At 42.7% G+C, this 23,687-nt stretch overlaps 1 protein-coding gene and 1 pseudogene across 1 annotated transcript; both read right to left on the bottom strand.

The window, feature by feature from the left end:
- Nucleotides 1-13,044: 13,044 nt before the first annotated feature.
- Nucleotides 13,045-13,980, bottom strand: LOC115638232 (olfactory receptor 14A16-like). The gene has a single exon (XM_030539812.1). It carries the CDS (start codon nucleotides 13,978-13,980, stop codon nucleotides 13,045-13,047), a length of 936 nt encoding a protein of 311 aa, XP_030395672.1.
- An 8,179-nt stretch (nucleotides 13,981-22,159) lies between these two features.
- On the bottom strand, nucleotides 22,160-22,918 carry LOC115638407 (annotated as a pseudogene).
- Nucleotides 22,919-23,687: the final 769 nt, after the last annotated feature.

Here is a 23,687-nt window from a genome sequence, read left to right as displayed (position 1 = left end):
ACCTCTTCATGGGTCACCTTTAAGAAGAATTTCTGGAGAAAAGCACCATAGTAAGATGGACAGAAGAGACTTTTCCAGATCTATGGACTGCCTTCTGCACCGACCCCATGCTGGTAACTCTAGACTGGGAGAAAGAATTTATCTTACAACTGAGGCCTCTGAGGTCAGGTTGGGAGGGTCCTTTCGCAAATGGTCGGAGAAGAAGAACACCCAGTCCTGTTCCTCAGTAGCAAACTCCTGCTTAGGGAACATTAATATGCTGTAGTAGAGAAGGAATGCCTGGCAGTAAAGTGGGCCATTGAAAGCCTATGCTACTATCTACTCAGATGGAGGTTTACCCTCATCATGGACCATGCTCCCCTGAAGTGGATGCACCAAAGCAAAGAAAGAAATGCAAGAATAACAATGTGCTTCCTGTCACTATAATCCTTCTCCTTTAGAATACAACATGGGCCCAGAATCCAGCATAGCAACGCTGATGGCCTGTAGAGGGTGCACTGTTTGCCGACCCAGGTAGCCCAATCCCGTAGTACTGCCGGGAGAGGGGGAGGTAGAAAACAGTACAAGAAGGTTAAAAGACCCTCTTTCCTATCAACTGAGAAAGGGTGTCAGTCAGGTTCTGCTGAGAAAGGATTACCAGAGCGGTTCGCTGCTCTAGGCCAATGTGGCTGAGAGAATTGGCATGGACTGAGGGATGTGCTAGCTGCTGCTTCCCACCGCTCCCATTGGCCTGGATCGGTGAACTGTGGCTATTGGGTGCCGTGATTGGCCGAACCTGTGGAGTTGGCAGGCAAACAAACCCACCAGGTCCGCCAACGGACTTACCCCTGTGAGCCACATGCCAAAGGTTGCCCATCCCTTTTCTAATATAACCATGGAGGCTCCCCTGACCAGGCCAATATCTCACCAGGCTGAGACCTTTGTCTCAGTTGCACCTTGTGGCCATGTGCTGGGTGATGCAGGTCAGAGGCTACCTTGGCGGCAGTGTTCAGAAGAGGGGATTGGGGCAGACAGAGGAAGGAGGTGAGTGAAGGAGGAATGAAGTGGTGGCCAGGACTTGCCAATGGGGAAAAGTAAGAGAGAATGAGTGCTTAGAGGTATGACGCCATATCTGGGGTGTGTGGCTGAGCAGAGGAGGGGCCTGGTGGGCAGAGGGGTTAAGCAGGGCTTTCTGAGGAAGCTGAATCAGGAACTCTGGGTGGAGAATTGGCTCTGGGCCATGGGACAGGGAGTCTCAAAGAACAGGAGCTGAGAGCATCTGTGGGGCATAGGGTTGTCAGAGGGGAGAGATGGGATTAGAGGCTGTAGAAGTTTGTTTGGGGGATGGGCTGTGTGAAGCAGAGGGAGGGAGATGCTGAGGGACCAGTGTAAGAGAAGTTTAATGAGTGGAGAATGCAGCATGGCCTGGAGACAAAGTACCTGAATCTCCTACTTAGACCAGAGATATTCTGTTATACCTTTTCTAATTTACCCTGGATGGAGCGAGAGGGGAATCTACCCCACTGTGAACATACAGGGACCCCCCCCTTAACGTCTCTCTTGATACTGGGGTAAGGAAACTTGGGAGCCTACTTCCATATTGGTAACCCTCTCTTTTCCTAACTCTATAAGACTTGGTAATGGGTCAGTTCATTGGCTTTTTTTTACCTATTTTCACTTCCATAAAGATGTCCGTTGCTCAATGCAGTCACCACTATATGGAATGTGGGGAAAATGAAATAAAGTATTATGCCGTAATGTCATTTCCATTGAGAAATTAGCTCTAATGAAGTTATAGCACAAACACAGACTTAATCCCTCGATGTTCAAACACTGCTCTCAGGAAGTCAGATGGAGAATTGCCAGTGACTCCAGTGGCGTCAGGATTGGGCCTTCCTTGCTGAGAGCTGAGAGTTGTAAGGCTGAAAGGAGAAGAATATTTTAAACAGGAATTCATCACATTGCAAATGAAGCAAAGAAGGGCCCAGTTCAGACACTGGGATCAATATTAGGGTCCATGCTTCCCCACAGCTCAGGTGAGGGTGGCTAGGATGTGAAATTCTTTTTCTGGCCCACCCCGACCGAAGCCTTCACTACTTTGATTGGAAACAATTGTCCGTGCTGATGGATATCATAGTCTCCATGGCAGGGGTGGCTCAAGACACCAGCACACCAAGGGCATGCCTGAGGCGGCAAGCCATAGGGGGCACTTTGCTGGTCACTGTGAGGGCAGCAGGCACGTTGCCTTCGGCAGCATGCCTGTGGAAGGTCCTCTGGTCCCATGGCTTTGGCGGACCTCCCACAGGTGTGCCGCCGAATCCGCGGGACTGGGGACCTCCCGCAGGTAAGCCGCTGATGGCAGCCTGTCTGCCGTGCTTGGGGGGGCAAAATACCTAGATCTGCCCCTTCTCCACGGAAAGAACATTGTGACATTCCCCATGGTACAATCTGGACAGTTGAACAGCTGTGTCCCCTCCATTCTCCCACCTGGCGTGCCTTTTACACTGTTTTGCTGTGAGATAAACCACTCCTGATCCTGTTCACATTCAGCCTCCAGAATGCAACATCATTCCCAGCTGCATTACATGAATGCTCTGGCCAGCCATTTCTGCTTTACATACAGGCTGATACCAGCAAACTCCCAGACCCAGACCTACCCCCAGAAATGTACAACTAGTACTGCTCAGCTTTCTACTGGATAATGCAAGCTCATATAAAGTCCATCATTTCATCAATGGAAAATGATATGCACAAACCTTGTTATCTCAAGTGGAGGTTAACACACTTCAATCCAAACACACAGTGCTTTAAATGAAACAATCAAACAAGTTTATTAACTACAGAAAGATGGATTTTAAGTGATTACAAGTAATGAGGCTTAAAAGTCGGAATTGGTTACAAAGAAAATAAAGGTCAAAACACAGACTGATATCCGACATAGCAAGTTAATCGGAGTCCAAGCAAAGGGTTTTCTCACCACAGGCTTTTCACAGTCTTTTATAGATTCATACATTCTAGGACTGGAAGGGACCTCTAGAGGTCTTCTAGTCCAGTCCCCTGCCTTCATGACAGGATCAAATACTCTCTAGACCATCCCTGATAGACATTTATCTAACCTACTCTTAAGTATCTCCAGAGATGGAGATTCCACAACCTCCCTAGACAATTTATTACAGTGTTTAACCATCCTGACAGTTAGGAACTTTTTCCGAATGTCCAACCTAAACCTCCCTTGCTGCAGTTTAAGCCCATTGCTTCTTGTTCTATCCTTAGAGGCTAAGGTGAACAAGTTTTCTTCCTCCTCCCTAAGACATCCTTTTAGATACCTTTACTAGCTAGAAGTCTCCTGACCAGGATCCCTCCCCCAGTTCAGCATTTCTTCAGGCATTTTAGCTGTCATGAGCATAGAGGAGTGGAGGAGAGAGGTGATTTGTCTTGTGTGTGGTCAGAAAACAAAAAAAAAACCATGAAATCTCTTGGTGGAAAATTTCAACTTTTCCTCTAAAATCCCCAGCTCAAAATTTACTCGGGGTAGGCAACTGAAGACTTTGAACTGAAAAGCATAAATTTTATAAAGAAAATGAAAATATCTTTTTTGTTTTCACTTTTCAAAGAGAACATCACCATTTTTTTTAAAAAAAGGTTTTGCTAAACCCCCAATTCTTTTTCTTTCTTTCTTTTTCTTTCTTTCTTTCTTTCTTTCTTTCTTTCTTTCTTTCTTTCTTTCTTTCTTTCTTTCTTTCTTTCTTAACAAACAAACAAACAAACAAACAAACAAGCAAACAAACTTCACCCCAAAATTTCCAGCCAGTCTTAAGCTTTAAAAAAGGGTTGAGGAACTTACTGTTCTCTAATAACACCATACTTGGAAGCCCATTGATGCTATTGCATCTGTTTTGATTTATGTTTCAAAGGAAAGTGTGTTCTGTGGTGCCTCCAATGGTAAATCTGATAATCTATAGCATGAGGAACAAAGACACCAAAGCTGCCCTGAGTAAAGTGACTAGGGGAGGTTATTCACCAGGAGTAAAACAGCTGTCTTTCTCCCTTGAACAAGGTATCAGACTTCAGCCACACTGTGGGGAGGGGTAACTTAGTGGTTTGAGCATTGGCCTACTAAATCTAGGGTTGTGAGTTCAACCCTTGACGGAGGGATTTGGGGAATCATCCTGCTTTGAATCGGAGGTTGGACTAGATGAGCTCTTGAGGTCTCTTCCGACCCTAAACATCTATGATTTCTAGACACTACTGTAATACAAATATTAAAATAAAACTGAGTAAATGGCAAAGCTGCTACTCACAGAATTTGATTTATGAAGACTTGCACAGGGAGAGAGGTGAATGAAGTAGCCAAAGCCTGTCTATCCTGACATGACTGATTGATAGATGGACATGGAGGAGGTCAATGGGCATCAAACATTCCTGCTCCAGCACCATACCCAGTATCCAACACTGATGCCATTTGAGCACACATTCTATAACTAGGTGCACAGAACATACACATAGCAAGACACAACCCATTCCCCAAAGAGCTCACAGGGAAGTAGAGAAAGATATGGAAAACTGAGGCAAGGAGAAAGGAAGTGGCTGGCCCAACATCACACAGAAGGTCAGTGGCAGAGACAAGGATAGACCCCAAGTCTCCTGACTGTCACACAGAGAAGACACAAATTCACAGAGGCAAACGATACAACACAGCAGTAAGTGAGTGATGCTACTTACTCATCAGCTCATAGCTGTGTAAGAATAGCTGGCACTGGGTTCCATACATCAATTATGGACAGACAGCAGGCTGTCTATGTGGTGCTGGGGTGGAATAATCACAGATAAATTGCCATGTAGGACACCAGGGGAGTCTATGCCATATTACCCTAGAAAATGGAAATTAGGTTGTGCTGGTGTTTTAGAATTTCAGTTCCATGCCCAGACTGAGAGCCTGCTGTTGGTCACAATAGAGGGCCATTTTTTGCAGACTGTTGGATTTGGCTTGTACTTTGTTCCATCTTCTTACTGGTCTAGGCTCAGATCTTCAGATGGTGCCAACTGACCCAGTTCCACTGGTTTTAGCGACATGTGCTGATTATCATGTGACAAACCTAGTGATTTGATTGTCAGAGGGTGAGGAGCACTCACCTGTCCTGCTCAATGGAAGTGACAAGTGCTCTGCTCCTTTGACAGTCACATCAGGAGTTACTCTGCACAGTGGAATTGGGACCATTCCCTCTGTCACTTTAATACTGCCCATTGCCCTTCTCCTTCCCTCCACAAATATCACACAATGTACTGAGGAAGAAAATGTCCAGCTGAACCACTGTGACCGAGTTCCTTCTCCTGGGTTTCTCTGAGGTTCAAGAGCTGAAGGTTTTGCACTTTGTGGTGTTTCTGGTGCTTTACCTGGCACCCCTAATGGGGAATCTTGTCATCATTACAGCCATAGCCTGCAACTACCGTCTTGACAGTGCCGTGTACTTCTTCCTGATGAATTTGTCCATCCTGGACCTTGGCTCCATCTCTGTCAACATCCCCAAATCCACGGCCAATACCCTCATGAACACCAGGGTGATTTCTTATTCCGGATGTATCACTCAAGTCTTTCTTCTCTTATTTTTTGCTTCAGCAGATTTTGCCTTACTGACCATCATGTCGTATGATCAATACATCGCTATCTGCCAACCTCTGCATTATAAGACAGTGATGAACAGAGAAGCATGTGTTCAAATGGTGGCCATTACCTGGATTTTCAGTATTCTGTATTCTGCTGTGAACACTGGGAACACGTTTCCATTAACTTTCTGTGGAGGCAACGTGGTGAACCAATTCTTCTGTGAAATCCTCCAGCTACTCAAGCTCACCTGCTCTGACTCGTACCTCAGTGAAAGTGGAGTTATTGTCTTTAGTTTGTGCTTAGTCTTAAGCTGCTTCTTTTTAATAATTGTGTCTTATGTTCAGATCTTCAAAACTGTGCTGAGAATCCCCTCTGAGCAGGGCCGGCGTAAAGCCTTCTCCACCTGCCTCCCTCACCTCATTGTGATCTCCTTGTTCCTTTTCCCTGGCACATTTGCATACCTAAAACCCATCTCCAGCTCCACATCAGGCATAGATCTTGTGGCATCAATTCTCTATTCTGTGGTGCCTCCCAAGATGAATCCAATCATCTACAGTATAAGAAACAAGGAGTTTAAAGCTGCCCTGTGGAAAATGATTGGATTGAGGCTATTCACCAAGAATAAAATGTTTGCCTTTTCCCCATAACCACAATGTCATTCTGTGTTTCTTTATAAATATAATCTACTGTTGACATTATTTTATCCATAAGAATGTAGCATGCAATCTATGTATGAACATTGGAGTATTTACACTGGCAAAATCTAGTCAATGATGTTAGTCTATGTTTGCACCAGTGTAAATAGGTTAAAAAATCTATCTATCTATCTATCTATCTGTCTAATGATTTTATAAAGCCACCCATCATTACACTTTCTGATCAGTAACCATAGCAAAGTCTCTAGTGCACATCCTGGAGTCTCTGTCTCTTGATTTTTGGGGATAAAAACTCTATTTGAAGTAACAGTGCAGCTGTTTGTATTTTTGCTTTTCTATGTTTCTCAGTTTAGATAGTTTTTTGTAATTGATCTGTTCATGGGTTGAGTTGTTTCTTTCTTACAGGTGTTTCTGTGGAGGTGATGAGTGTTTGGTTCGATGAGGTTGTCAATGTTTGTCATCTACGGTGTTTGCCCATGTGTCATTAACAGCATTTTGGGCTGTTTAAGTAGGGGCATTGCTAGCAGATCAAGGGATGTGATCGCTCCCCTCTATTCGACATTGGTGAGATCTCATCTGGAGTACTGAGTCCAGTTTTGGGCCCCACACTACAAGAAGGATGTAGAAAAATTGGAAAGAGTCCAATGGAGGGCAACAAAAATCATTACTTGATGGTGGCACATCACTTAGGATGAGAGGCTGAGGGAACGGGGATTGTGTAGTCTGCAGAAGAGAAGAATGAGGGGGGGATTTGATAGCTGCTTTCAACTACCTGAAAGGGGGTTCCAAAGAGGATGGATCTAGACTGTTCTCAGAACAAGGAGTAAAGGTCTCAGTTTGCAGTGGGGGAGATTTAGGTTGGATATTAGGAAACACTATTTAACTAGAAGGGTGGTGAAGCACTAGAATGGGTTACGTAGGGAGGTGGTGGAATCTCCTTCCTTAGAGATTTTTAAGGTCAGGCTTTTCAAAGCCCTAGCTGAGATCATTTATATGGTGATTGGTCCTGCTTTGAGCAGGGATTGGACTAGATGACTTCCTGAAGTTCCTTTCAACCCTGATATTCTATGATTACTTTGATGGGATTTTCTGAGTGAGCCATAGGTTTGATTTCCACAATGACAAAGGGGTGGAAAAGAGGTTTCTGTGTAGCTGAGTTGTCACTGAAATTATGTCAGAATGCTGGGATATTATTGTATTATTGTTTATATGCTGAAGTGCCTAGAGTCTTAGCTATTATTATTATTATTATTATTATTATTATTATTATTATTATTATTTAATAAAAGTTTTAAAAATAACTAAAAGTTGTGTCATTTTTGCTAGGTTGGAAGAGGCTATTTTGATGAGGAAGGTTTTGTGTTGTTTCCCAAGGAATATCTGACTTGCAATAATGAGGCCAAATCTGGATCCCACTGAAGGGTTTAGGATTTCACATCAAAAAGATCATGATTTGGCCAATGGTTTGGAAACAAAAAGACCCATTTTTTCTAATATCACCCTAGATAAAGTCAGTGTGACAAAGATGTAAGGGTAAAATTTCCCATGTTAGATATACTAGCTCCAAAGCAGAGGAGTTCCATTGACATTACCCATTTAATGCCAATGAAGTTTTGGCCAAAGATTCTGGGCTAAACTCAGTATTGCTATACACATTGATGTATGTGACTTGTGATAGTTAGGCTTAGAAGGATTTAATTTTTATTGATAAATGTTGATAAGTTAATAAGAGGACCAAAACAAATTCACTGTGGCTAAACAGCAAAGTAATATAAGTATGGTAGTTAGAAGCAAAAAGTCACCTTTTAAACACTGGAAGTTTAATCTTACTGTGGAAAATCATAAGGAGAATAAAGCTCTGCAAGTCAAGTGTAAAAGTATAATTAGGTAGGCCAAGCCATAGAACAAGAGAACTTCACAGTTTAAACCCATGGCACAGAAACGGGGGCCTATTGAACAGCGAGGTTCTGTTCTGTGCAAGGAGGGGCCAACCGTGGCCAGAATTAAGAAGGACTTGCTGAGAGTAAGGAGGACTCTGCTCAGGCGGAAACACTGATGGATTTCAGACTCCCAGAAGGGGTGAGACCAGAGCAAGGGAGAGGACATCTCAGGACACTGTTGTTTTCAAATAATGTCTAACACACAAGAGCTTTAAAAGTAAAGTTACTGTTTTTAAGAAATCCTTTAGCCCAGCCTGTATTCCCTGTTTTGCTGCTACATTGCATCTGAAAGGGTTAAACTAGATGCCCAAAGTCACCACAATCTAGGTGGAGCTTGGGTTGGGGGAGAAAGTGTGTGTAAGATACTGCGGGGTTTGGAAGAACTCAAAAACTTTATTTGAGGTCCAGAGCAGATGGATGGTTAAAAATCCACACCCTTAAATGACTCAGCCTCACTTTTGGACAGTGCTATGTTGACAGGAACCGCTTTTGCTGTCAATATAGCTACTGCCAAGTGGGAAAGTGGATTAACTATGCCAATGGAAGAAGCTCTCCTGTGGGTGTAGAAGCATCTTCACTTAAGCACTAAAGCGGTGCTGCTGCATCAGGGTACATATGCTGATGCAGAGTTTTAAGTGTTGCACTTAGGTACCTGTTAGAGGGTGTGACTTAGCACACACCTTTCTGGTCAGCATCTCCTGTAGTTTAGTTTGGTGCCTCCCCAGAAAGCATATTGGCTTTGGTGGATCCCATTCTTCTGTGTCTGTCTCTCTCTCTTCATTGTACAGGGAACCTGGGCACCTAAGTCAGGATTTGCAAATCCCAGTGATTTTCTAGGTACCCAAAGTTTAAGTGCTGAGATGTTCAGAGCTGCAACACAAAATTGCCTACTTTCTAAATGTATTTGAGTGCCTTGTGGGATTTTCAAAAGTTGTTAGGTGCCCAACACCCATGAAAACTATGAGTTTTAGGCACCTCAGTCCTTTTGAAAATCCTTTTTTGCATCTAAAAACCTTTGAAATTGTGGCACCCACGTCCTTTTGTGAATCTATCCCCTGAGTGTCTGAAATCCTCTAAGAGGCTTTGAACATATATGCTTGGACAATTAGAGAGCGATCCAAAACCTTCTCAATACTGAGGGATTTGGAAACTTCATCTGGGTGTTGTCAATGGCTCCTTTCTTAGTAATGGGCTGAACACAGACTCCAGTATCAAAAGTGCATAGCAACCTAGAAGGCAGTGACCATGAGATGAGTTCAGGATCCCCTAGGATGATAACATGAGGGGGAAAGGAGTCCAGGAGGGCTGGTTGTATTTTAAAGAATCCTTATTGAGTTTGCAGGAATAACCATCCCAATGTGTAGAAAGAATAGTAAATATGGCAGGCAACCAGCTTGGCTTAACAGTGAAATCCTTGCTGATCCTAAACACAAAAATGAAGCTTACAAGAAGTGGAAGCTTGGACAAATGACCAGGGAGAAGAATAAAAATATTGCTCAGGCATATAGCAGTGAAAACAAGAAGGCCAAATCACACTTGTAGTTGCACCTAGCAAGGGATGTTAAGAGTAATAAGGGTTTCTTCAGGTATGTTAGCAACAAGAAGAAGGTCAGGGAAAGTGTGAGCCCCTTACTGAACGGGGGAGGTAACCTATTGAGAGAGGATGTGGAAAAAGCTAAAGTATTCAGTGCTTTTTTCGGCTTCACAAACAAGGTCAGCTCCCAGACTACTCTACTAGCAGCACAGTTTGGAGAGGAGGTGACCAACCCAATGTGGAGAAAGAAGTAGTTCAGGACCATTTCAAAAAGCTGCAAGGGCATGGAGCCAGATGTGCTTCATCCAAGGGTGCTAAAGGAATTGGCGAATGTGATTGTAGAGTAATTGGCCATTATCTTTGAAAACTCGTGGTGATCCAGGGAGGTCCAGGATGACTGGAAAAAGGCTAGTGTAGTGCCCATCTTTTAAAAAGGGAAGAAGGAGGATCCGGGGAACTACAGGCCAGTCAGCCTCACCTCACTTCCTGGAAAAATCATGGAGCAGGTCCTCAAGGAATCAATTCTGAAGCACTTAAAGGAGAGGAAAATGATCAGGAACAGTCAGCATGGATTCATCAAGGTCAAGTCATGCCTGACTAACCTAATTGCCTTCTATGAGGAGATAACTGGGTCTGTGGATGAGGGGAAAGCAATGGATGTGTTATTCCTTGACTTTAGCAAAGCTTTTGCTACGGACTCTCACAATATTCTTGCCAGCAAGTTAAAGACGTATGGACTCGATGAATGGACTATAAGGTGAATAGAAAGCTGGCTAGATCATCGCGCTCAACGGTAGTGATCAATGGCTCCTTGTCTAATTGGCAGCCTGGGATACCCCTCCATTTTGTCTTCAGTTGGTTAAAGAGAGAGCCACCCCACCCCCCAGGATACTTGGAAGCAATTGGAACAAATGATAGTGACTGCAAGGGGTGTGAGAGATTGCTGAACCCAGCCTAAAAGATTAGTCTGTAAAAGGGAGCATTCTGGAACTGGTGAGGACCTTATCTGTACTCAGTTTGATTAGACAAAGATTAGAACATTTTATTTTATTTTGCTTGGTGATTTACTTTGTTCTGTCTGTTACTACAGGGAACAGCTTAAATCCTACTTTCTGTATTTAATAAAATCAGAGTATGTATTAATACTTGGGGGAGCAAACAACTGTGCATATCTCTCTATCAGTGTTATAGAGGGTGAACAATTTATCAAATGAATTTATTTGGTTTAGACCCCATTGGGAGCTGGGCATCTGAGTGTTAAAGACAGGAACACTTCCGTTAGCTGCTTTTAGGTAAACCTGCAGGTTTGGAGCATGTAATTCAGCCCCTGGGTCTTTGCTAGAGCAGACAGGAGTGTCTGGCTCTGGCAGGACAGGGTGCTGGTGCCGTGAGCTGGCAAGGAAGGCAGGGATAGAAGTAGTCTGGGCATATCGAGTGGCAGCTCCTAAGGGGGGTTCTGTGATCCAACCCGTCACAACTATGATTTAGACCAACTGAGTAGCTTTGTGTTTAAGAAAACTCGTATCCAATCAGGCAAAAAAACACAGCACGTTATAATGTATTAATTTAAAATGGTTCAAAGCGCACACGGGAAGTGCATGCAATGAAGTTCTTGCAAAAGAGTAATGGAGTAAGAAATATTCAAGGAAATAACAACAAATAATGAATAGTAACTGGAAAATCATGAGTTGGACATAAACAGTCATAGAGAAAGAGGCACAATACATTGTCACTGATTTTTCATGATCTATCTATCTACATAATCTGATTTTATCTATTGTATATGTAGTACACACAACCATGTACAAACATGGTTTAATAAATATGAATTAATAATAATAACAGCAACCAGCTTTGGAGATTTAGAAACATTTGGATACTTGTGTTGATGAGAGAGGACTGGCTCCATAAAAAGCTACACGTTGATGTGAAAGACTACTTCTCAATTGTTATGATTAAAAGTTTAGCTCAACCTCTTCTCCTCACTTTGTTCTCTTACTTCAAACCCTCTGGTCTAAGCTTTGTGCCTATTCCTGTCTTAGGGTGGAATCATGTGATTCACCATCTCTCAAACTGGGTCCCAACCGTGATTTCTCCAACTGTGTTTGGTGCCTGCATTTCTTCCCACAGGAACTGTGACCAGCAGTAAGTTAAGTGACTAGACGTCTTCACCATGCAAAGTGTGATTTATTTACCACAATAGGAACAAAGCACAATGTAAGAGAAAATATGAGCACTTCCAGATGGATCACGGCAGTAGTTTGTTGGAATCAAAATTTGGCCTTATTATTCAGACTTAGTTTGTCTTTAGGAACCATTTTAATACCTTTCTCTTCCAAATACCTTTCCACCATAGGAAGAACAATACAGTATTTATTTATTTTAATAAATTTAAATCAATAACAATAATACATACAGTTCTATAAGGCTCTAGGTGCCCTAACACATTATACATGGCATAATAAAATCCCATAAGCATTAAAAACATCATCAGACACCTGAAGAAACTTTTTTTCAATTCTTCATTAAGGGAGAAAGCAAAACTTCAAGTCTCTCAGAAAACCCCATCAAGGTGATTATGACATTGACACCTTGAATAGATGGCAAAATAAATGGATACCACCATTTAGTCAGACATACTCCATCCTCCCAAGCTCCTCCCTCCCCCAAAAAAGTCACCTGGAAAAAAGAAACAAGTCAATGAATGAATCAACAAAATCAAACAGAAGGAAAAAGAAACAAGCAAACACACAAGCCAAACCTCTCATACCCCATCCTATAGGTGAGAGTAGCCCAATAAATCCCTATGACAGACAGATAGGTGCATATGTAGATAGATTCTGATCTTCTGTACACTGCTGTAATCTTTTCCTAACTCATTTGACTTCAGTGAAGCTAGTCAGACATACTTCACCCTCCCAAGCTCCTCTGTCCCTCAAGAAAGCCACCTGAAATAAAGAAGTAAGTCAACAAATGAATCAATAAAATCAAACAAAATGAAAAAGAAACAAGGAAACACACAAGCCAAACCTCTCATACCCCAGGCTATAGGTGACAGTAGCCCTATATATCCCTATGATAGATAGATAGATAGATAGATAGATAGATAGATAGATAGATAGATAGATAGGTGTATACGTAGATAGATTCTGATCTTATCTGGTGTAATCTTATTCTAACTCATTTGACTTCAGTGAGGCTAGTCCAGATTTCATGATTTCATAAACAGATTACATCCTAAATTCTCGAAGAGACAATTTTGTCATCAGTTGATTACATATACAAAGAAACTCAGAATGAAATCACAGTCAAGTTGCAGTGATGGATATTTTAACTCTTGGTGAATAACCTCCACACAACCAGTTTCTGCAATGCAGCTTTGATCTCCTTGTTCCTAATGCTGTAGATGATCGGATTCATCACTGGAGGCACCAGGGAATAGAGAACACCCACTGCAAGGTCAAGACCTGATGCTGACTTCGAGGTGGGTTTCAGGTAGGCAAAGGTGCCGGTGAAAAGCAACAAAGAGACCACAGTGAGGTGAGGAAGGCAGGTGGAGAAGGCTTTATGCTGTCCTTGCTCAGAAGGGATTCTCAGCACAGTTTTGAAGATGTGAACATAAGACACAATAACGAAAACAAAGCAGTTTAAACTTAAAAACACACTAAAGACAAGAAGCCAAACTTCACTGACATATGAGTCAGAGCAGGTGATCCTGAGTAGTTGGGGGATTTCACAGAAGAACTGGTTGATGTCATTGGACTGGCAGAATGGTAACCTGAAGGTGTTCCCAGTGTGGAGGGCAGAGTAGACAATACTAGTAATCCAGGCACTGGCTGCCATTTGGACACAAGCTCTCCTGTTCATCACTCTCTCATAGTGCAGTGGTTGGCAGATGGCGACATATCGGTCGTATGCCATGATGGTGAGTAAGGCAAGATCAGTTGCAGTGAAGAGGAGAAAGAGAAAGACTTGGGTGACACATCCAGGATAAGAAATCACCCTGATGTTCATGAGGGAGTTGGCCATGGATTTGGGGATAGTAACAGAGATGGAGCCAAAGTCTAGGATGGAGAGATTCACCAGGAAGAAATACATAGGGGTTTGAAGATGGGGGTTGAGGGCTACGGCTGTGATGATGAGAAGATTCCCCATCAGGGCTGCCACGTAAATCACCAGGAACACCACAAAATGCAAAATCTGAAGCTCCCGAATGTCAGAGAATCCCAGGAGAAGGAACTGGGTCAGGGTGGTTTGGTTGGACATTTTCTTTCTCAGTTCATTGTGTGATGGCTGTGGAGGGAAGGACAAAGACAGTGGGGGAATTACAGTGGCAGAGGCAGTGGCAATGATTTCCTGCTACAATATGATGTGAGTGTCAACAATGCACAGCACTCGTCACTGCTATTAACTACGAGTGGTGACTTATCACATGAATGTCAATTGGCACAGCTCCCTTAAAGTCAATGAAGCTGCATCAGTTTGCACCATCTGAAGATTTGGCTCATGTTATGGCTTAATAAAATGCTGTGTGAAGGATGGAGCAAAGTACAATCCCAATGCAACCATTCTAGCCAAGATGGATCCCTTATTGCTATGAAGAGCAGGTTCTGGACTTGGACAAGAAACTAAAATACTAAAATTCCAACACTGCCTGATATCTTCTTTTCATGGAAGTATGAGATGGACGCGGCATTGTGTATGACGGCTGGCCTGTATCAATTTCACTGCAACACCAAGTAGATGGTTGGCTGCCTAAAAACATATTGATTTATGACACCAAATCATGACTGCATTTCAATCTCTGTGTGCCGATGGGCTAGCAGCATTGCTTTGCTACCTCTCTGCTGTGTCATTTGGCTCTGTCACTTTATGGGTGTGCGGGTCAGTGGCCATCAGGAGACTTGGGTTCTGTTCTTGACTCTGCCACTGACCAGCTCTGTAACCTTGAGCCAGTCACTTCCCCTCCCTGTGCCTCTGTTTCCCCTCCATCCATTCTCTGCCTTGTCTTCTTGGACTGTGAGTTCTGTGGGGAATGAGCTGTGTCTTATTATATGTATGTTCACTGCTCCCATTTACAGCATTTGTGCTTAGCGGGCAGCACTGTGGGACAGTGCATATGGTGCTAGAGGAGAATATCTCAGCTCTAATTCCATTGACATCCTCTATGTCCTTGGGCAGCGATAAGAGATACAGGCTTTGTCTGGGGACTTCAATTCACTGTTCTTTATCTAAGGCACTAGTATATTTAATACCCATGCTCTTGCCTGCCAACTTTGCTTCTTACTCAGTTTTACCATTTAACGAGTGTCCCTTTGAAACAGAAATAAACACAGTTGCAATAGAGTGACTGGGTTCAAACTGTACAATTATTGGACTATATCAGTGTTCCTACCCCAGTTGAAATCTACATGTCCAATCTGGTGTATTCAGACATTTTCAGTTTAAATTTTTTCAAAGGAAAACTGGATTTTAAACTGAGACATGTTCCAAGGACATCTCTGCTATTCTTGAAAAACAACCTATGTACTGGAAAAGTCTAAACATTTTTTTTTCTTAAATTCAGTGACAATGTTTCGGTTTTAAGCATTTTACCTGAAATTGTCTGGTTCTCAATGAACAAAAAGAAAATAAGCTTTGGTTTTCACAATTTCTATGAAAAGTCAACTGTTGTCTGCTGGGAAAAAACAACAACAACAACAACAACTCTGAGGAGCTCTAAATGTTTACTTAAATTATATTAAAGGTTTTGAAGAGTTCCAATTGTAACTCATAGTTCTATTATGAATTTTGCCAGTTATATTAATGCACAGAGATATTTATTTTCAAGTAGCAAACTTACTGTTTTGTCTCTGTGGAATATTCTCCAATTTGTGATGCATTTGTGGGGTCTGCGATCGGCCAGACCAGTGGACGAGGCAGGTAAACAAACGCATCCCGGCCCACCAGGGGCTTTCTCTACACAAGCAGCAACCCCAGTTTGCGAAACCCTGCATTTGAAATCCACCACCAGGATTCTTCAATTATTGCCTGTTTGTTTACTTGTCAATGATGCCCCATTACTGATTTGTCCAGCTGCTGTTTCTCTGCTCCTTAACCATATTTCCTGAGATGCTGGGTCTTTCTGCAGTTCCCAGAAGACAGTGACCCACTCCAGAGATGGGAGCTCCCTGCTCCCCTCCTCAGACAAGCTCGGCTGAGAGGTGAAGACTCTCCAAGCTGCAAAACAAAGCGCAGCTTCTGCACTTTTCAAACATGGGCACAACTCAGTATGTGGTTGTTGGGTGCTGAACTCCCATTGGAAGTCTCTCGGAGTTTCGTGTCAAACAGGATCACAGCTCAGTATGTTCTTGTTCTGTGGCTAAATAGCTGAACTCAGACTCCACGGCTTTGAGCCCAGCTCTGATCAAACTAACCTAAGGAGCAAATGACCCTGACATCCTGCCCTAGTAGACCCTAATCCCACAGAAGGGTAACAGCACCTGCCCTGGATCTTACATGATTGCAGCATGCCTGGAAGGACCCTTGGCTAAAAAGAAGACATGGTTGATGCCCCACACGAGTCCCAAGGAGATTGAAGAATAGAATACATATTTGTTACACAGACATGTTACCCACAATAGCTCAGAGGCCAGTGGCGTCAGCTCCCCAGCCAATCTGGAAAAGCCTGTTCTTTCATGAACGTCACATAATCAGCTCTGATAGAGAAGAGATGTTTTTCCCCCTATGTTGCATCAGGAGCTCTTGGGATGCAGCCATCAAAGAAACCCACTGCTCTGGCTGTTTGATGTTGATCACTAAGAAGCAGGCAGAGGCAAACACGAAGAGTTCAGTGCAACGTCCTCAACCCATGTAAACTGATAGAGTTTCAAAAAGTTCTATTATTACATTGCCTCCAGTATATTAAACCCCAAACATATTAACTGAAATTGTAAACTTACAGTGTTGGTCTTTGTGGAATGTTTCCCAGCCTGAGAAGCATTTGACAGTCCACTGCCAGGATTCTCAGGCATTATCTGTCTCTGTATCTCTCAATAATGCTCCCACCACTGTGTTATCCAGCAGCTGTTTCCCTGCCCCGTCACCATATTCCCTCAGAGGTTGGGTCTCTGCAGTTCCTGAGAGACATGGACCCACTCCACAGATGACCACTCCCTACTCCCACTTGGAGCATGCTTGGTTGAGAGGTGAAGGACTAAATAAAATGGGGGATTGATAGCCTCTCTCAACTTTCAAGCTTATCCTTGGTTTTGTGGGATAAAGATATGATCACAGCCCAGGATGTACCTGACTTGGGGTTAAATAGCTGAATCTGGTCTCCAGGGCTGTAAGCCCAGCTCTGATCACACCTCGGGAAGAAACCACCCTGATAACCAGCCCTAACCAAATCTAACCCCTTGAGGATGAAATGATGAATCCTGAATCTCATCTGATGGCAGCATCCCTGGAAGGCAGCATCCCTGGAAGGCCAGAAACAAGGCAGGGCTGAATGACAAGTGGCATCCCAAGGAGACTTCAGAATAAAATATGTATTTGAAGCACAGACATGTGACCTACAATATCTCAGAGCCCACAGCACTGAAGCCCCAGTTGGCCTGGAATAGCCTGTTCCTTCATTAATGCCACATAAATAGCTCTTGGTGAGCAGAGATGTTTTTCTCCTGCATTTCATCAGCAGCTCTTGAGATGCAGCTACCAGAGGAACCCACAGCTCATGCTGCCTTGTCTGTTTAATGTTGATCACTAAGAAACAGCCAGAGGCAAACACTAAAAGCTCCTAGCTACGTCCTAAACTGGTGTAAATTGATACAGTTCCATTGAGTTCTGAGTAGTTAGGGCTGTTTATGCCAAGTGGAGATGTGACCCTTTGATTTCCACAGAGTCTCCTTGATTTACACTATTTGGGGGCGAGATGCCAACGGACTATATAGTTTTAACGAGGTGGGGAATTAGACCTCATTAACTACACTGGAGCTACTGGGGATTTACACCAGCTGGCGATCCGGCCCATTCTTCAGTTTCAAATACATGTTCTTTGCCTGTTAATCTGAAGAGGAGACAAAAGTTCCTAACCAGTCTTCATGTTCTTAATATTTTGCCCCATGATATTAATTTCAAGAATAGAACTTTTAACAGCTAAGGAGCATTTCCTTCGCACTGGAGAGAGAACTTTAGAGGAATTCAGTGTTGCTTTGATTTTCTGTATCTGGTTTTCAATTTTTATTTGGATGAATTGCCCCACTTCCCATCTTTCTTTCTTTCTTTCTTTCTTTCTTTCTTTCTTTCTTTCTTTCTTTCTTTCTTTCTTTCTTTCTTTCTTTCTTTCTCAGCAATTATATGTTTTCTTCCTGCAGACATCACTAAAATAAAAGACTCATTAGGCTGAAGATGCAATGCTCTATGACATCTTAAAAATGTTTATTTCACACTGATTGTAGGTATGATGGACAGACTGAACAATGACGAAGGGTCTGATCCTCATCTGGTGTAAATCAATTGTCGCTCCATTGGCATTAAGGGGTCAAATCCGCCCACCATCCCCACACAAACCTTGCGTAAAACTGCCATCATGCAGTTAGGGTCAATAAGACCAGATCTCCGGATGCTGTAAATTTGCATAGTGATATGTAGCTATTCCAGCTGATGTGACCTCAGTATCTGTACCATGATGCCTGGTATTATGTTTGTTCCAGTATATGAGATTCTCATTGCTTAGAGCCTCTATCCCATTTTAATAAACATAAAATATTCTAAAATCTTGAGATAATAGTTCATAGACACAAATCTGTGAGATGTACTCCCTGCTGGTTAACTGCCCGCTAAATATATAGACACTAGCTCTGGGGCCCCTAGGTAAAATAATAGCAATGGTGAGAGATCAGAGACTGGAAAAATGCCCAGTTTGAGACACCCAGTTAGAAGAAGGAGCTTCTCTGGCAGGAGGAGGGCCACCTTAGAGACACCCCCGGAGAGGGTGGGGAGCAGTGATGCCATGTTTGTAAAAAACTGGGCTCTATCTCCCCGAACTGTCCCATCTGTCCAGCAAAGCTGAGAGCAATCCTAGAGCAGCAGCCTGTCCCTCAACCTTATGTAGTTATCTTTGTGACTGGTTCAGGGTCTCTGCACATTCAGGCAGATATAGCTGCGTCAGTCAAACCCAAAGCAGTTTCCCCTCTCAGAGCTATTATCTGAAGCTTTCTGTAGATCCTGGGAGGTGGGGTAAACATAGAGGTCATTGGGTGGTACTTATGTAGGGATATTAAAAAAAAAAGGTTTATATTAAACATGGTTTATGTGAGAAATGATTTATTGATTTATTGTTAATTAATACTTTATAACTTATGGTTTATGTTAGAAGTAAATTTGGGATGATTTATTGTTAGAAATAGCTGAGTCTGTGTGAAGCCTGCTCAAAAGAGATACTTTGTATAAAACTTGTTAAACGTCAATGGACTCTAAGCGCCTGTTCTCTAAGTGAAACTTTGTAGTCGCTACTTTAATTTGTAATGACTGTTGTAAACTGCTGAACTGGTCAATTGACTCAGCATGCGAGCTGTCAGTTGACTCTGTAAGCTGCTAAATTGGTTAATTGACTCAGCGCGCAAGCCGTCAATTGACCCTATGCCTCAGGCAAAACTGTATAATTACTACAAATAGAGACCCCCATCTCTGTAAATTCATTTTTATCTAAAGACAGGGAGTGTCACACACCAAAAGATCAAGAATGTATGTGAATGAGTGCCTAGTTTAAATGATGAATGAATGGTTAGGGAGTTACCAGCCTGAAAAATTCAGTGTCGGCCGAAGAAGGTGTCAAGTGGAATCAACCAGATGACCCCCGGAGGGTGAACTGGAATCCACCCCAAGCACCTAACAAACATCTGACAGAATGGAGCCAGCCACCTGCTGATTGATCTAGCAACAGCAGAATGAAACAACTCCCATGAACTAACATAGGGAAAAATCCCTATAAAACTGGACTCTGAAGACTGAGGACTTTGAGTCTATGGTTCTGCTGCCAGCCTCTAGGAGCATCAGGTGCACCTGACCGGGACTCGGCTCCACTCTTGTGTACATACAGAGTACCTGGACAGTATTCTGTCACAAGCAACTTTAGGCTGGTAACTATAACATCTATACAGAACTTGTATGAATGATTGTGTGAATGGATATATATATATATATATATATATATATATATATATATATAATATATATAAAGTAATCATAGGAATAAGTAGCCAAACAACATTGTTTGCTGTTATCTTTTATTTTATTATGGTATTAACAATAAATGTGACAAATGTCTTGTCCCCTTTAATAAGATCCTGCTGGTTTTTACTGGTCTAATATAATTGGTGTAACACTTAATGACCTGTGATAAATAGAAGATCTGTTTTTCTAATTGTCTGGTTAGGAACCCCGATATGTAGAATGAAGATGCACTGAGGGCGAATGAAAACATTAACAATTTTACTGGAACATTTAGTAAAGATAAAAAGACTCCAAATTACATAAAAAGACAGCAGTAATGTGATATTAAGATGATCGTTTGCATCATCTCTTACATAGAATCACACCCTTTCTTGGGGTTCTGGTAGTCAGAAAGAAAAAGGATGTGATAGAGTGTGAAAGGTGTGAAAGGATCAGTTTAGGGAACTCTTAGAGGACTTATTCCTTCACCCTCCCACTTCCCTGGTCCTTCTTGAGAGAACAGAGAACAACAACACCCAAAGTCTGAAGGTGCAAACAATGTGATGTCTATTGGGGTGAACTTCCAGCAAGCTTAAATCCAGGTTCCTTTTTCCTTATTTTACAATCCCAATTTACTTCCTGTTTGTGCCTAATTTATATTGTAATATTCTCAGCTACACCTTAACCAATCATTTTACTGAAATCTATCTAACGAATCCTAACATATTATAACATAACTATCTAACCGATTATATGCCGCTACCCAAATTAGAAATGAGGGTTTCACAACCACAACTATTCAGAAGTATCAGAGGGGTGACTGTGTTATTCTCGATCTAATGAAGTGGGTGTTCACCCATGAAAGCTTATGTTCCAATATGTCTGTTAGTCTGTAAGGTGCCACAGGACTCTTTCTAGCTCTTGAGAAGAGATTTCTTCCCAGACATGATGCTATCAAACTAATCATAAGGTTAGACGGAACCTCAGGAGGTCATCTAGTCCAACCCCCCGCTTAAAGCAGGACCAATCCCTAGACAGATTTTTACCACAGTTCCCTAAGTAGTCCTCTCAAGGATTGAGCTCGAAACTGTGAGTTTAGCAGGACAATGTTCAAACCACTGAACTATCCCTCCCCCCCATCTTTAGCCCTCTTTATCTGGTGGTGATTTTCAGGAAAGGACTGTATTTCTAACTGTCCAATAATACCTTATTTCATGTGACTAGTTTGGACTGTGAGGATGTGAGTGTACCTTCTAAACATATGGCTGCCTCTGCTGCTTAGACAAAGGCCTTAGTCTGAGAACTGGGCCTCAGACTATCCTAGTGAGAGAAGGCCCATACACAGGTGGACTGTGATATTGATTCATTGTTTTATAGCCCTGTAACTAGCTAAGTGATAAAAATACACCTAAGTTCTTAAAGTGTATGCCTTTACAGACGGGCCTGAATATCTATATCCTAAAGGAACTAACTTGGCACTGTCAAGACCTGCGTTGGTTCCCTTCTTCCTCCAGGAACTTCTTCTGTAACTTTGGGCAAATCATTTAATCTCTTTCTCCCTCAGTTCCCCTTCTGTATAACAGGGACAATGGCATTTGTCTACTACACAAGGGTGTTGTGAGGATTAAGGGTTGTGAAGCGCTCAGATACTCTGTTATGGAGGATATATAAGTACATAACGTTGAATGACTGAAAATCTTGGCCAATAATTCTATCTCATAGAGCAGAGGTGGGCAAACTACGGCCTGCGGGCCACATCTGGCCTGTGGGACCGTCCTGCCTGGCCCTTGAGCTCCCAGCTGGGGAGGGTAGCCCCCAGCACCTCCTCTGCTGTCCCCCCTTCCCTGAAGTCAGGGGACAAGGAACAGGGGGAGTTGGATGGAGAGGTTATGAGGGGGGCAGTCAGGGGGCGAGAAGTGTGAGGGGGAGGGGTCCAGGGTTTTTGGGGAGGCACAGGTTTCCCTACCTAGCCCTCCATACCATTTCACAAATCCAATGTCACCCTTGGGCCAAAAAGTTTGCCCACCCCTGTCATAAGGGCTATAATCAGGTTCCTTCATGTGGGTCTTCTCCTGAAATTAAAAAAATATATATAATTTCAGATTGAAGGTTTAGAATCTCAAAGCTGCCTAAGGGATTAAACATGCCTAAATACCATGAAAATTGATGAGATTTGAGCATCCAGATACCTAGGAAATCTTGGAAGTATTTAGAAAGGCAAAACACCCAACTGTCCTGCAACACAAATCTGTTAGAAGTTCACTTTCCTCCTTGAGCACAGGAACCTTCCCATTACCCTCTTGATGGCACTTTTCATTTCAGTGTTACTCAGGGTGTAAATCATTGGGTTCAGCATTGGAGGGACCACTGTGTACAGCACAGACACTTCCTTGTCCATGGTGAATTTCTGGAACGGCCGGTCATAGATGAAGATACAAGGCCCAAAATGCAAACTCACCAGTGTGATCTGAGCTGCGCAGGTGGACAGGGCTTTGTGTTTCCCTTCCATGACATGTATCCTTATCTTGACAAGGATGATGGTGTAGGATATGAGCAATTCGATGAAGGGTCCTGTAGTGACCAGCCCACTGTTGGAGACCATCAGAAACTCCATTATATAAGTGTCTGTGCAGGGCAGTTTGATGACTTGGGGGACTTCGCAGTAGAAACTGTCTAGTGTGTTCAGTCCACAGAAGGACAGTTGGATGATCAGTGGAAGCTGGACAATGGAATGGAGAAAGCCACCCAGCCATGCCCCTGCCACCAGCCCCATGCACATACTTCTGTTCATGATAGACAGATAGTGCTATGGCTTATAGATGGCCACATACTCATCAGCTGCGATCACTACTAGGAAGAAGACCACAGTGCCCCTGATGAAGTGGGAGAAGATTGGGTGGGTCAGACACCCACTCACAACCTTAATAAAGTTTTTGTTTTGTGCATTATTTTGCTTAGGAATTCCCTTTCTGATTGGGAAAGCACACAAAAAATAGCAGTGTAGTTGCATCGGAAAAGGTTAGATGGTTAAATAGGTACTAAGTATTCCCTATTTGTGGTGGCTCACATGCTAGGTGAGTGTATGAACTACTGGGCAGTAGCGTCCCAGGTCCATTGTCTTTCATAATGGCAATTCATAGTGATTGTTAGTATTTGTGGCAGAAAGCTGATAAGAATGATTCTATAGTTTGGTGGTTAAGGTAGTCATGAAGATAATCAAAATACAATCGTTGCTCCAGTCTATCTTTAATTATTTACACAAAATAGCAGAGATTCAAGAGCAGAGATTGAGTAAACCCTAGACCCCAATATCCCATAACCCAGGGTGTGCTCCTCTCTTATGGAAGACCTAAATTCAAATCCTTTCTCTGTATTAGGCAAAAAGGGAAACCAAAACCTGTCATCCTACTCCAAAGGTAAGTCTGCGAACCGCTAAGCTATACAGCTTATAACAGAGGCCCAACCTCCCCCGAACTGTTTTGAAATTTTTGATCCACCACCAACTTCTGAAAAATATGTTCACTTGCTTTTTTGTATTACTATTCTTAAATTACTGGTAACAACTGTCAATCTTAACTCCATTTTGACAACATTTGTGTTTCTTGTTGTCATCTTTTCCTTTAGGAATTCCCTTCTTTCTCCCACCACTGTGAAGTCAACTGCTCCCGCAAACTTAGGAAGGAGACATAATCCTGGGCACTTTAAGAAATTACACATTGCTGCATTCCTTTCACTTTTCTGTCTGGTGTTGGTCATAGATAGGGAACTGTACTCAAAGT

Source organism: Gopherus evgoodei, chromosome 21 (assembly GCF_007399415.2).
Source record: "Gopherus evgoodei ecotype Sinaloan lineage chromosome 21, rGopEvg1_v1.p, whole genome shotgun sequence".
Taxonomy (NCBI): domain Eukaryota; kingdom Metazoa; phylum Chordata; order Testudines; family Testudinidae; genus Gopherus; species Gopherus evgoodei.
This window is presented reverse-complemented; position numbering and strand designations above follow the sequence as displayed.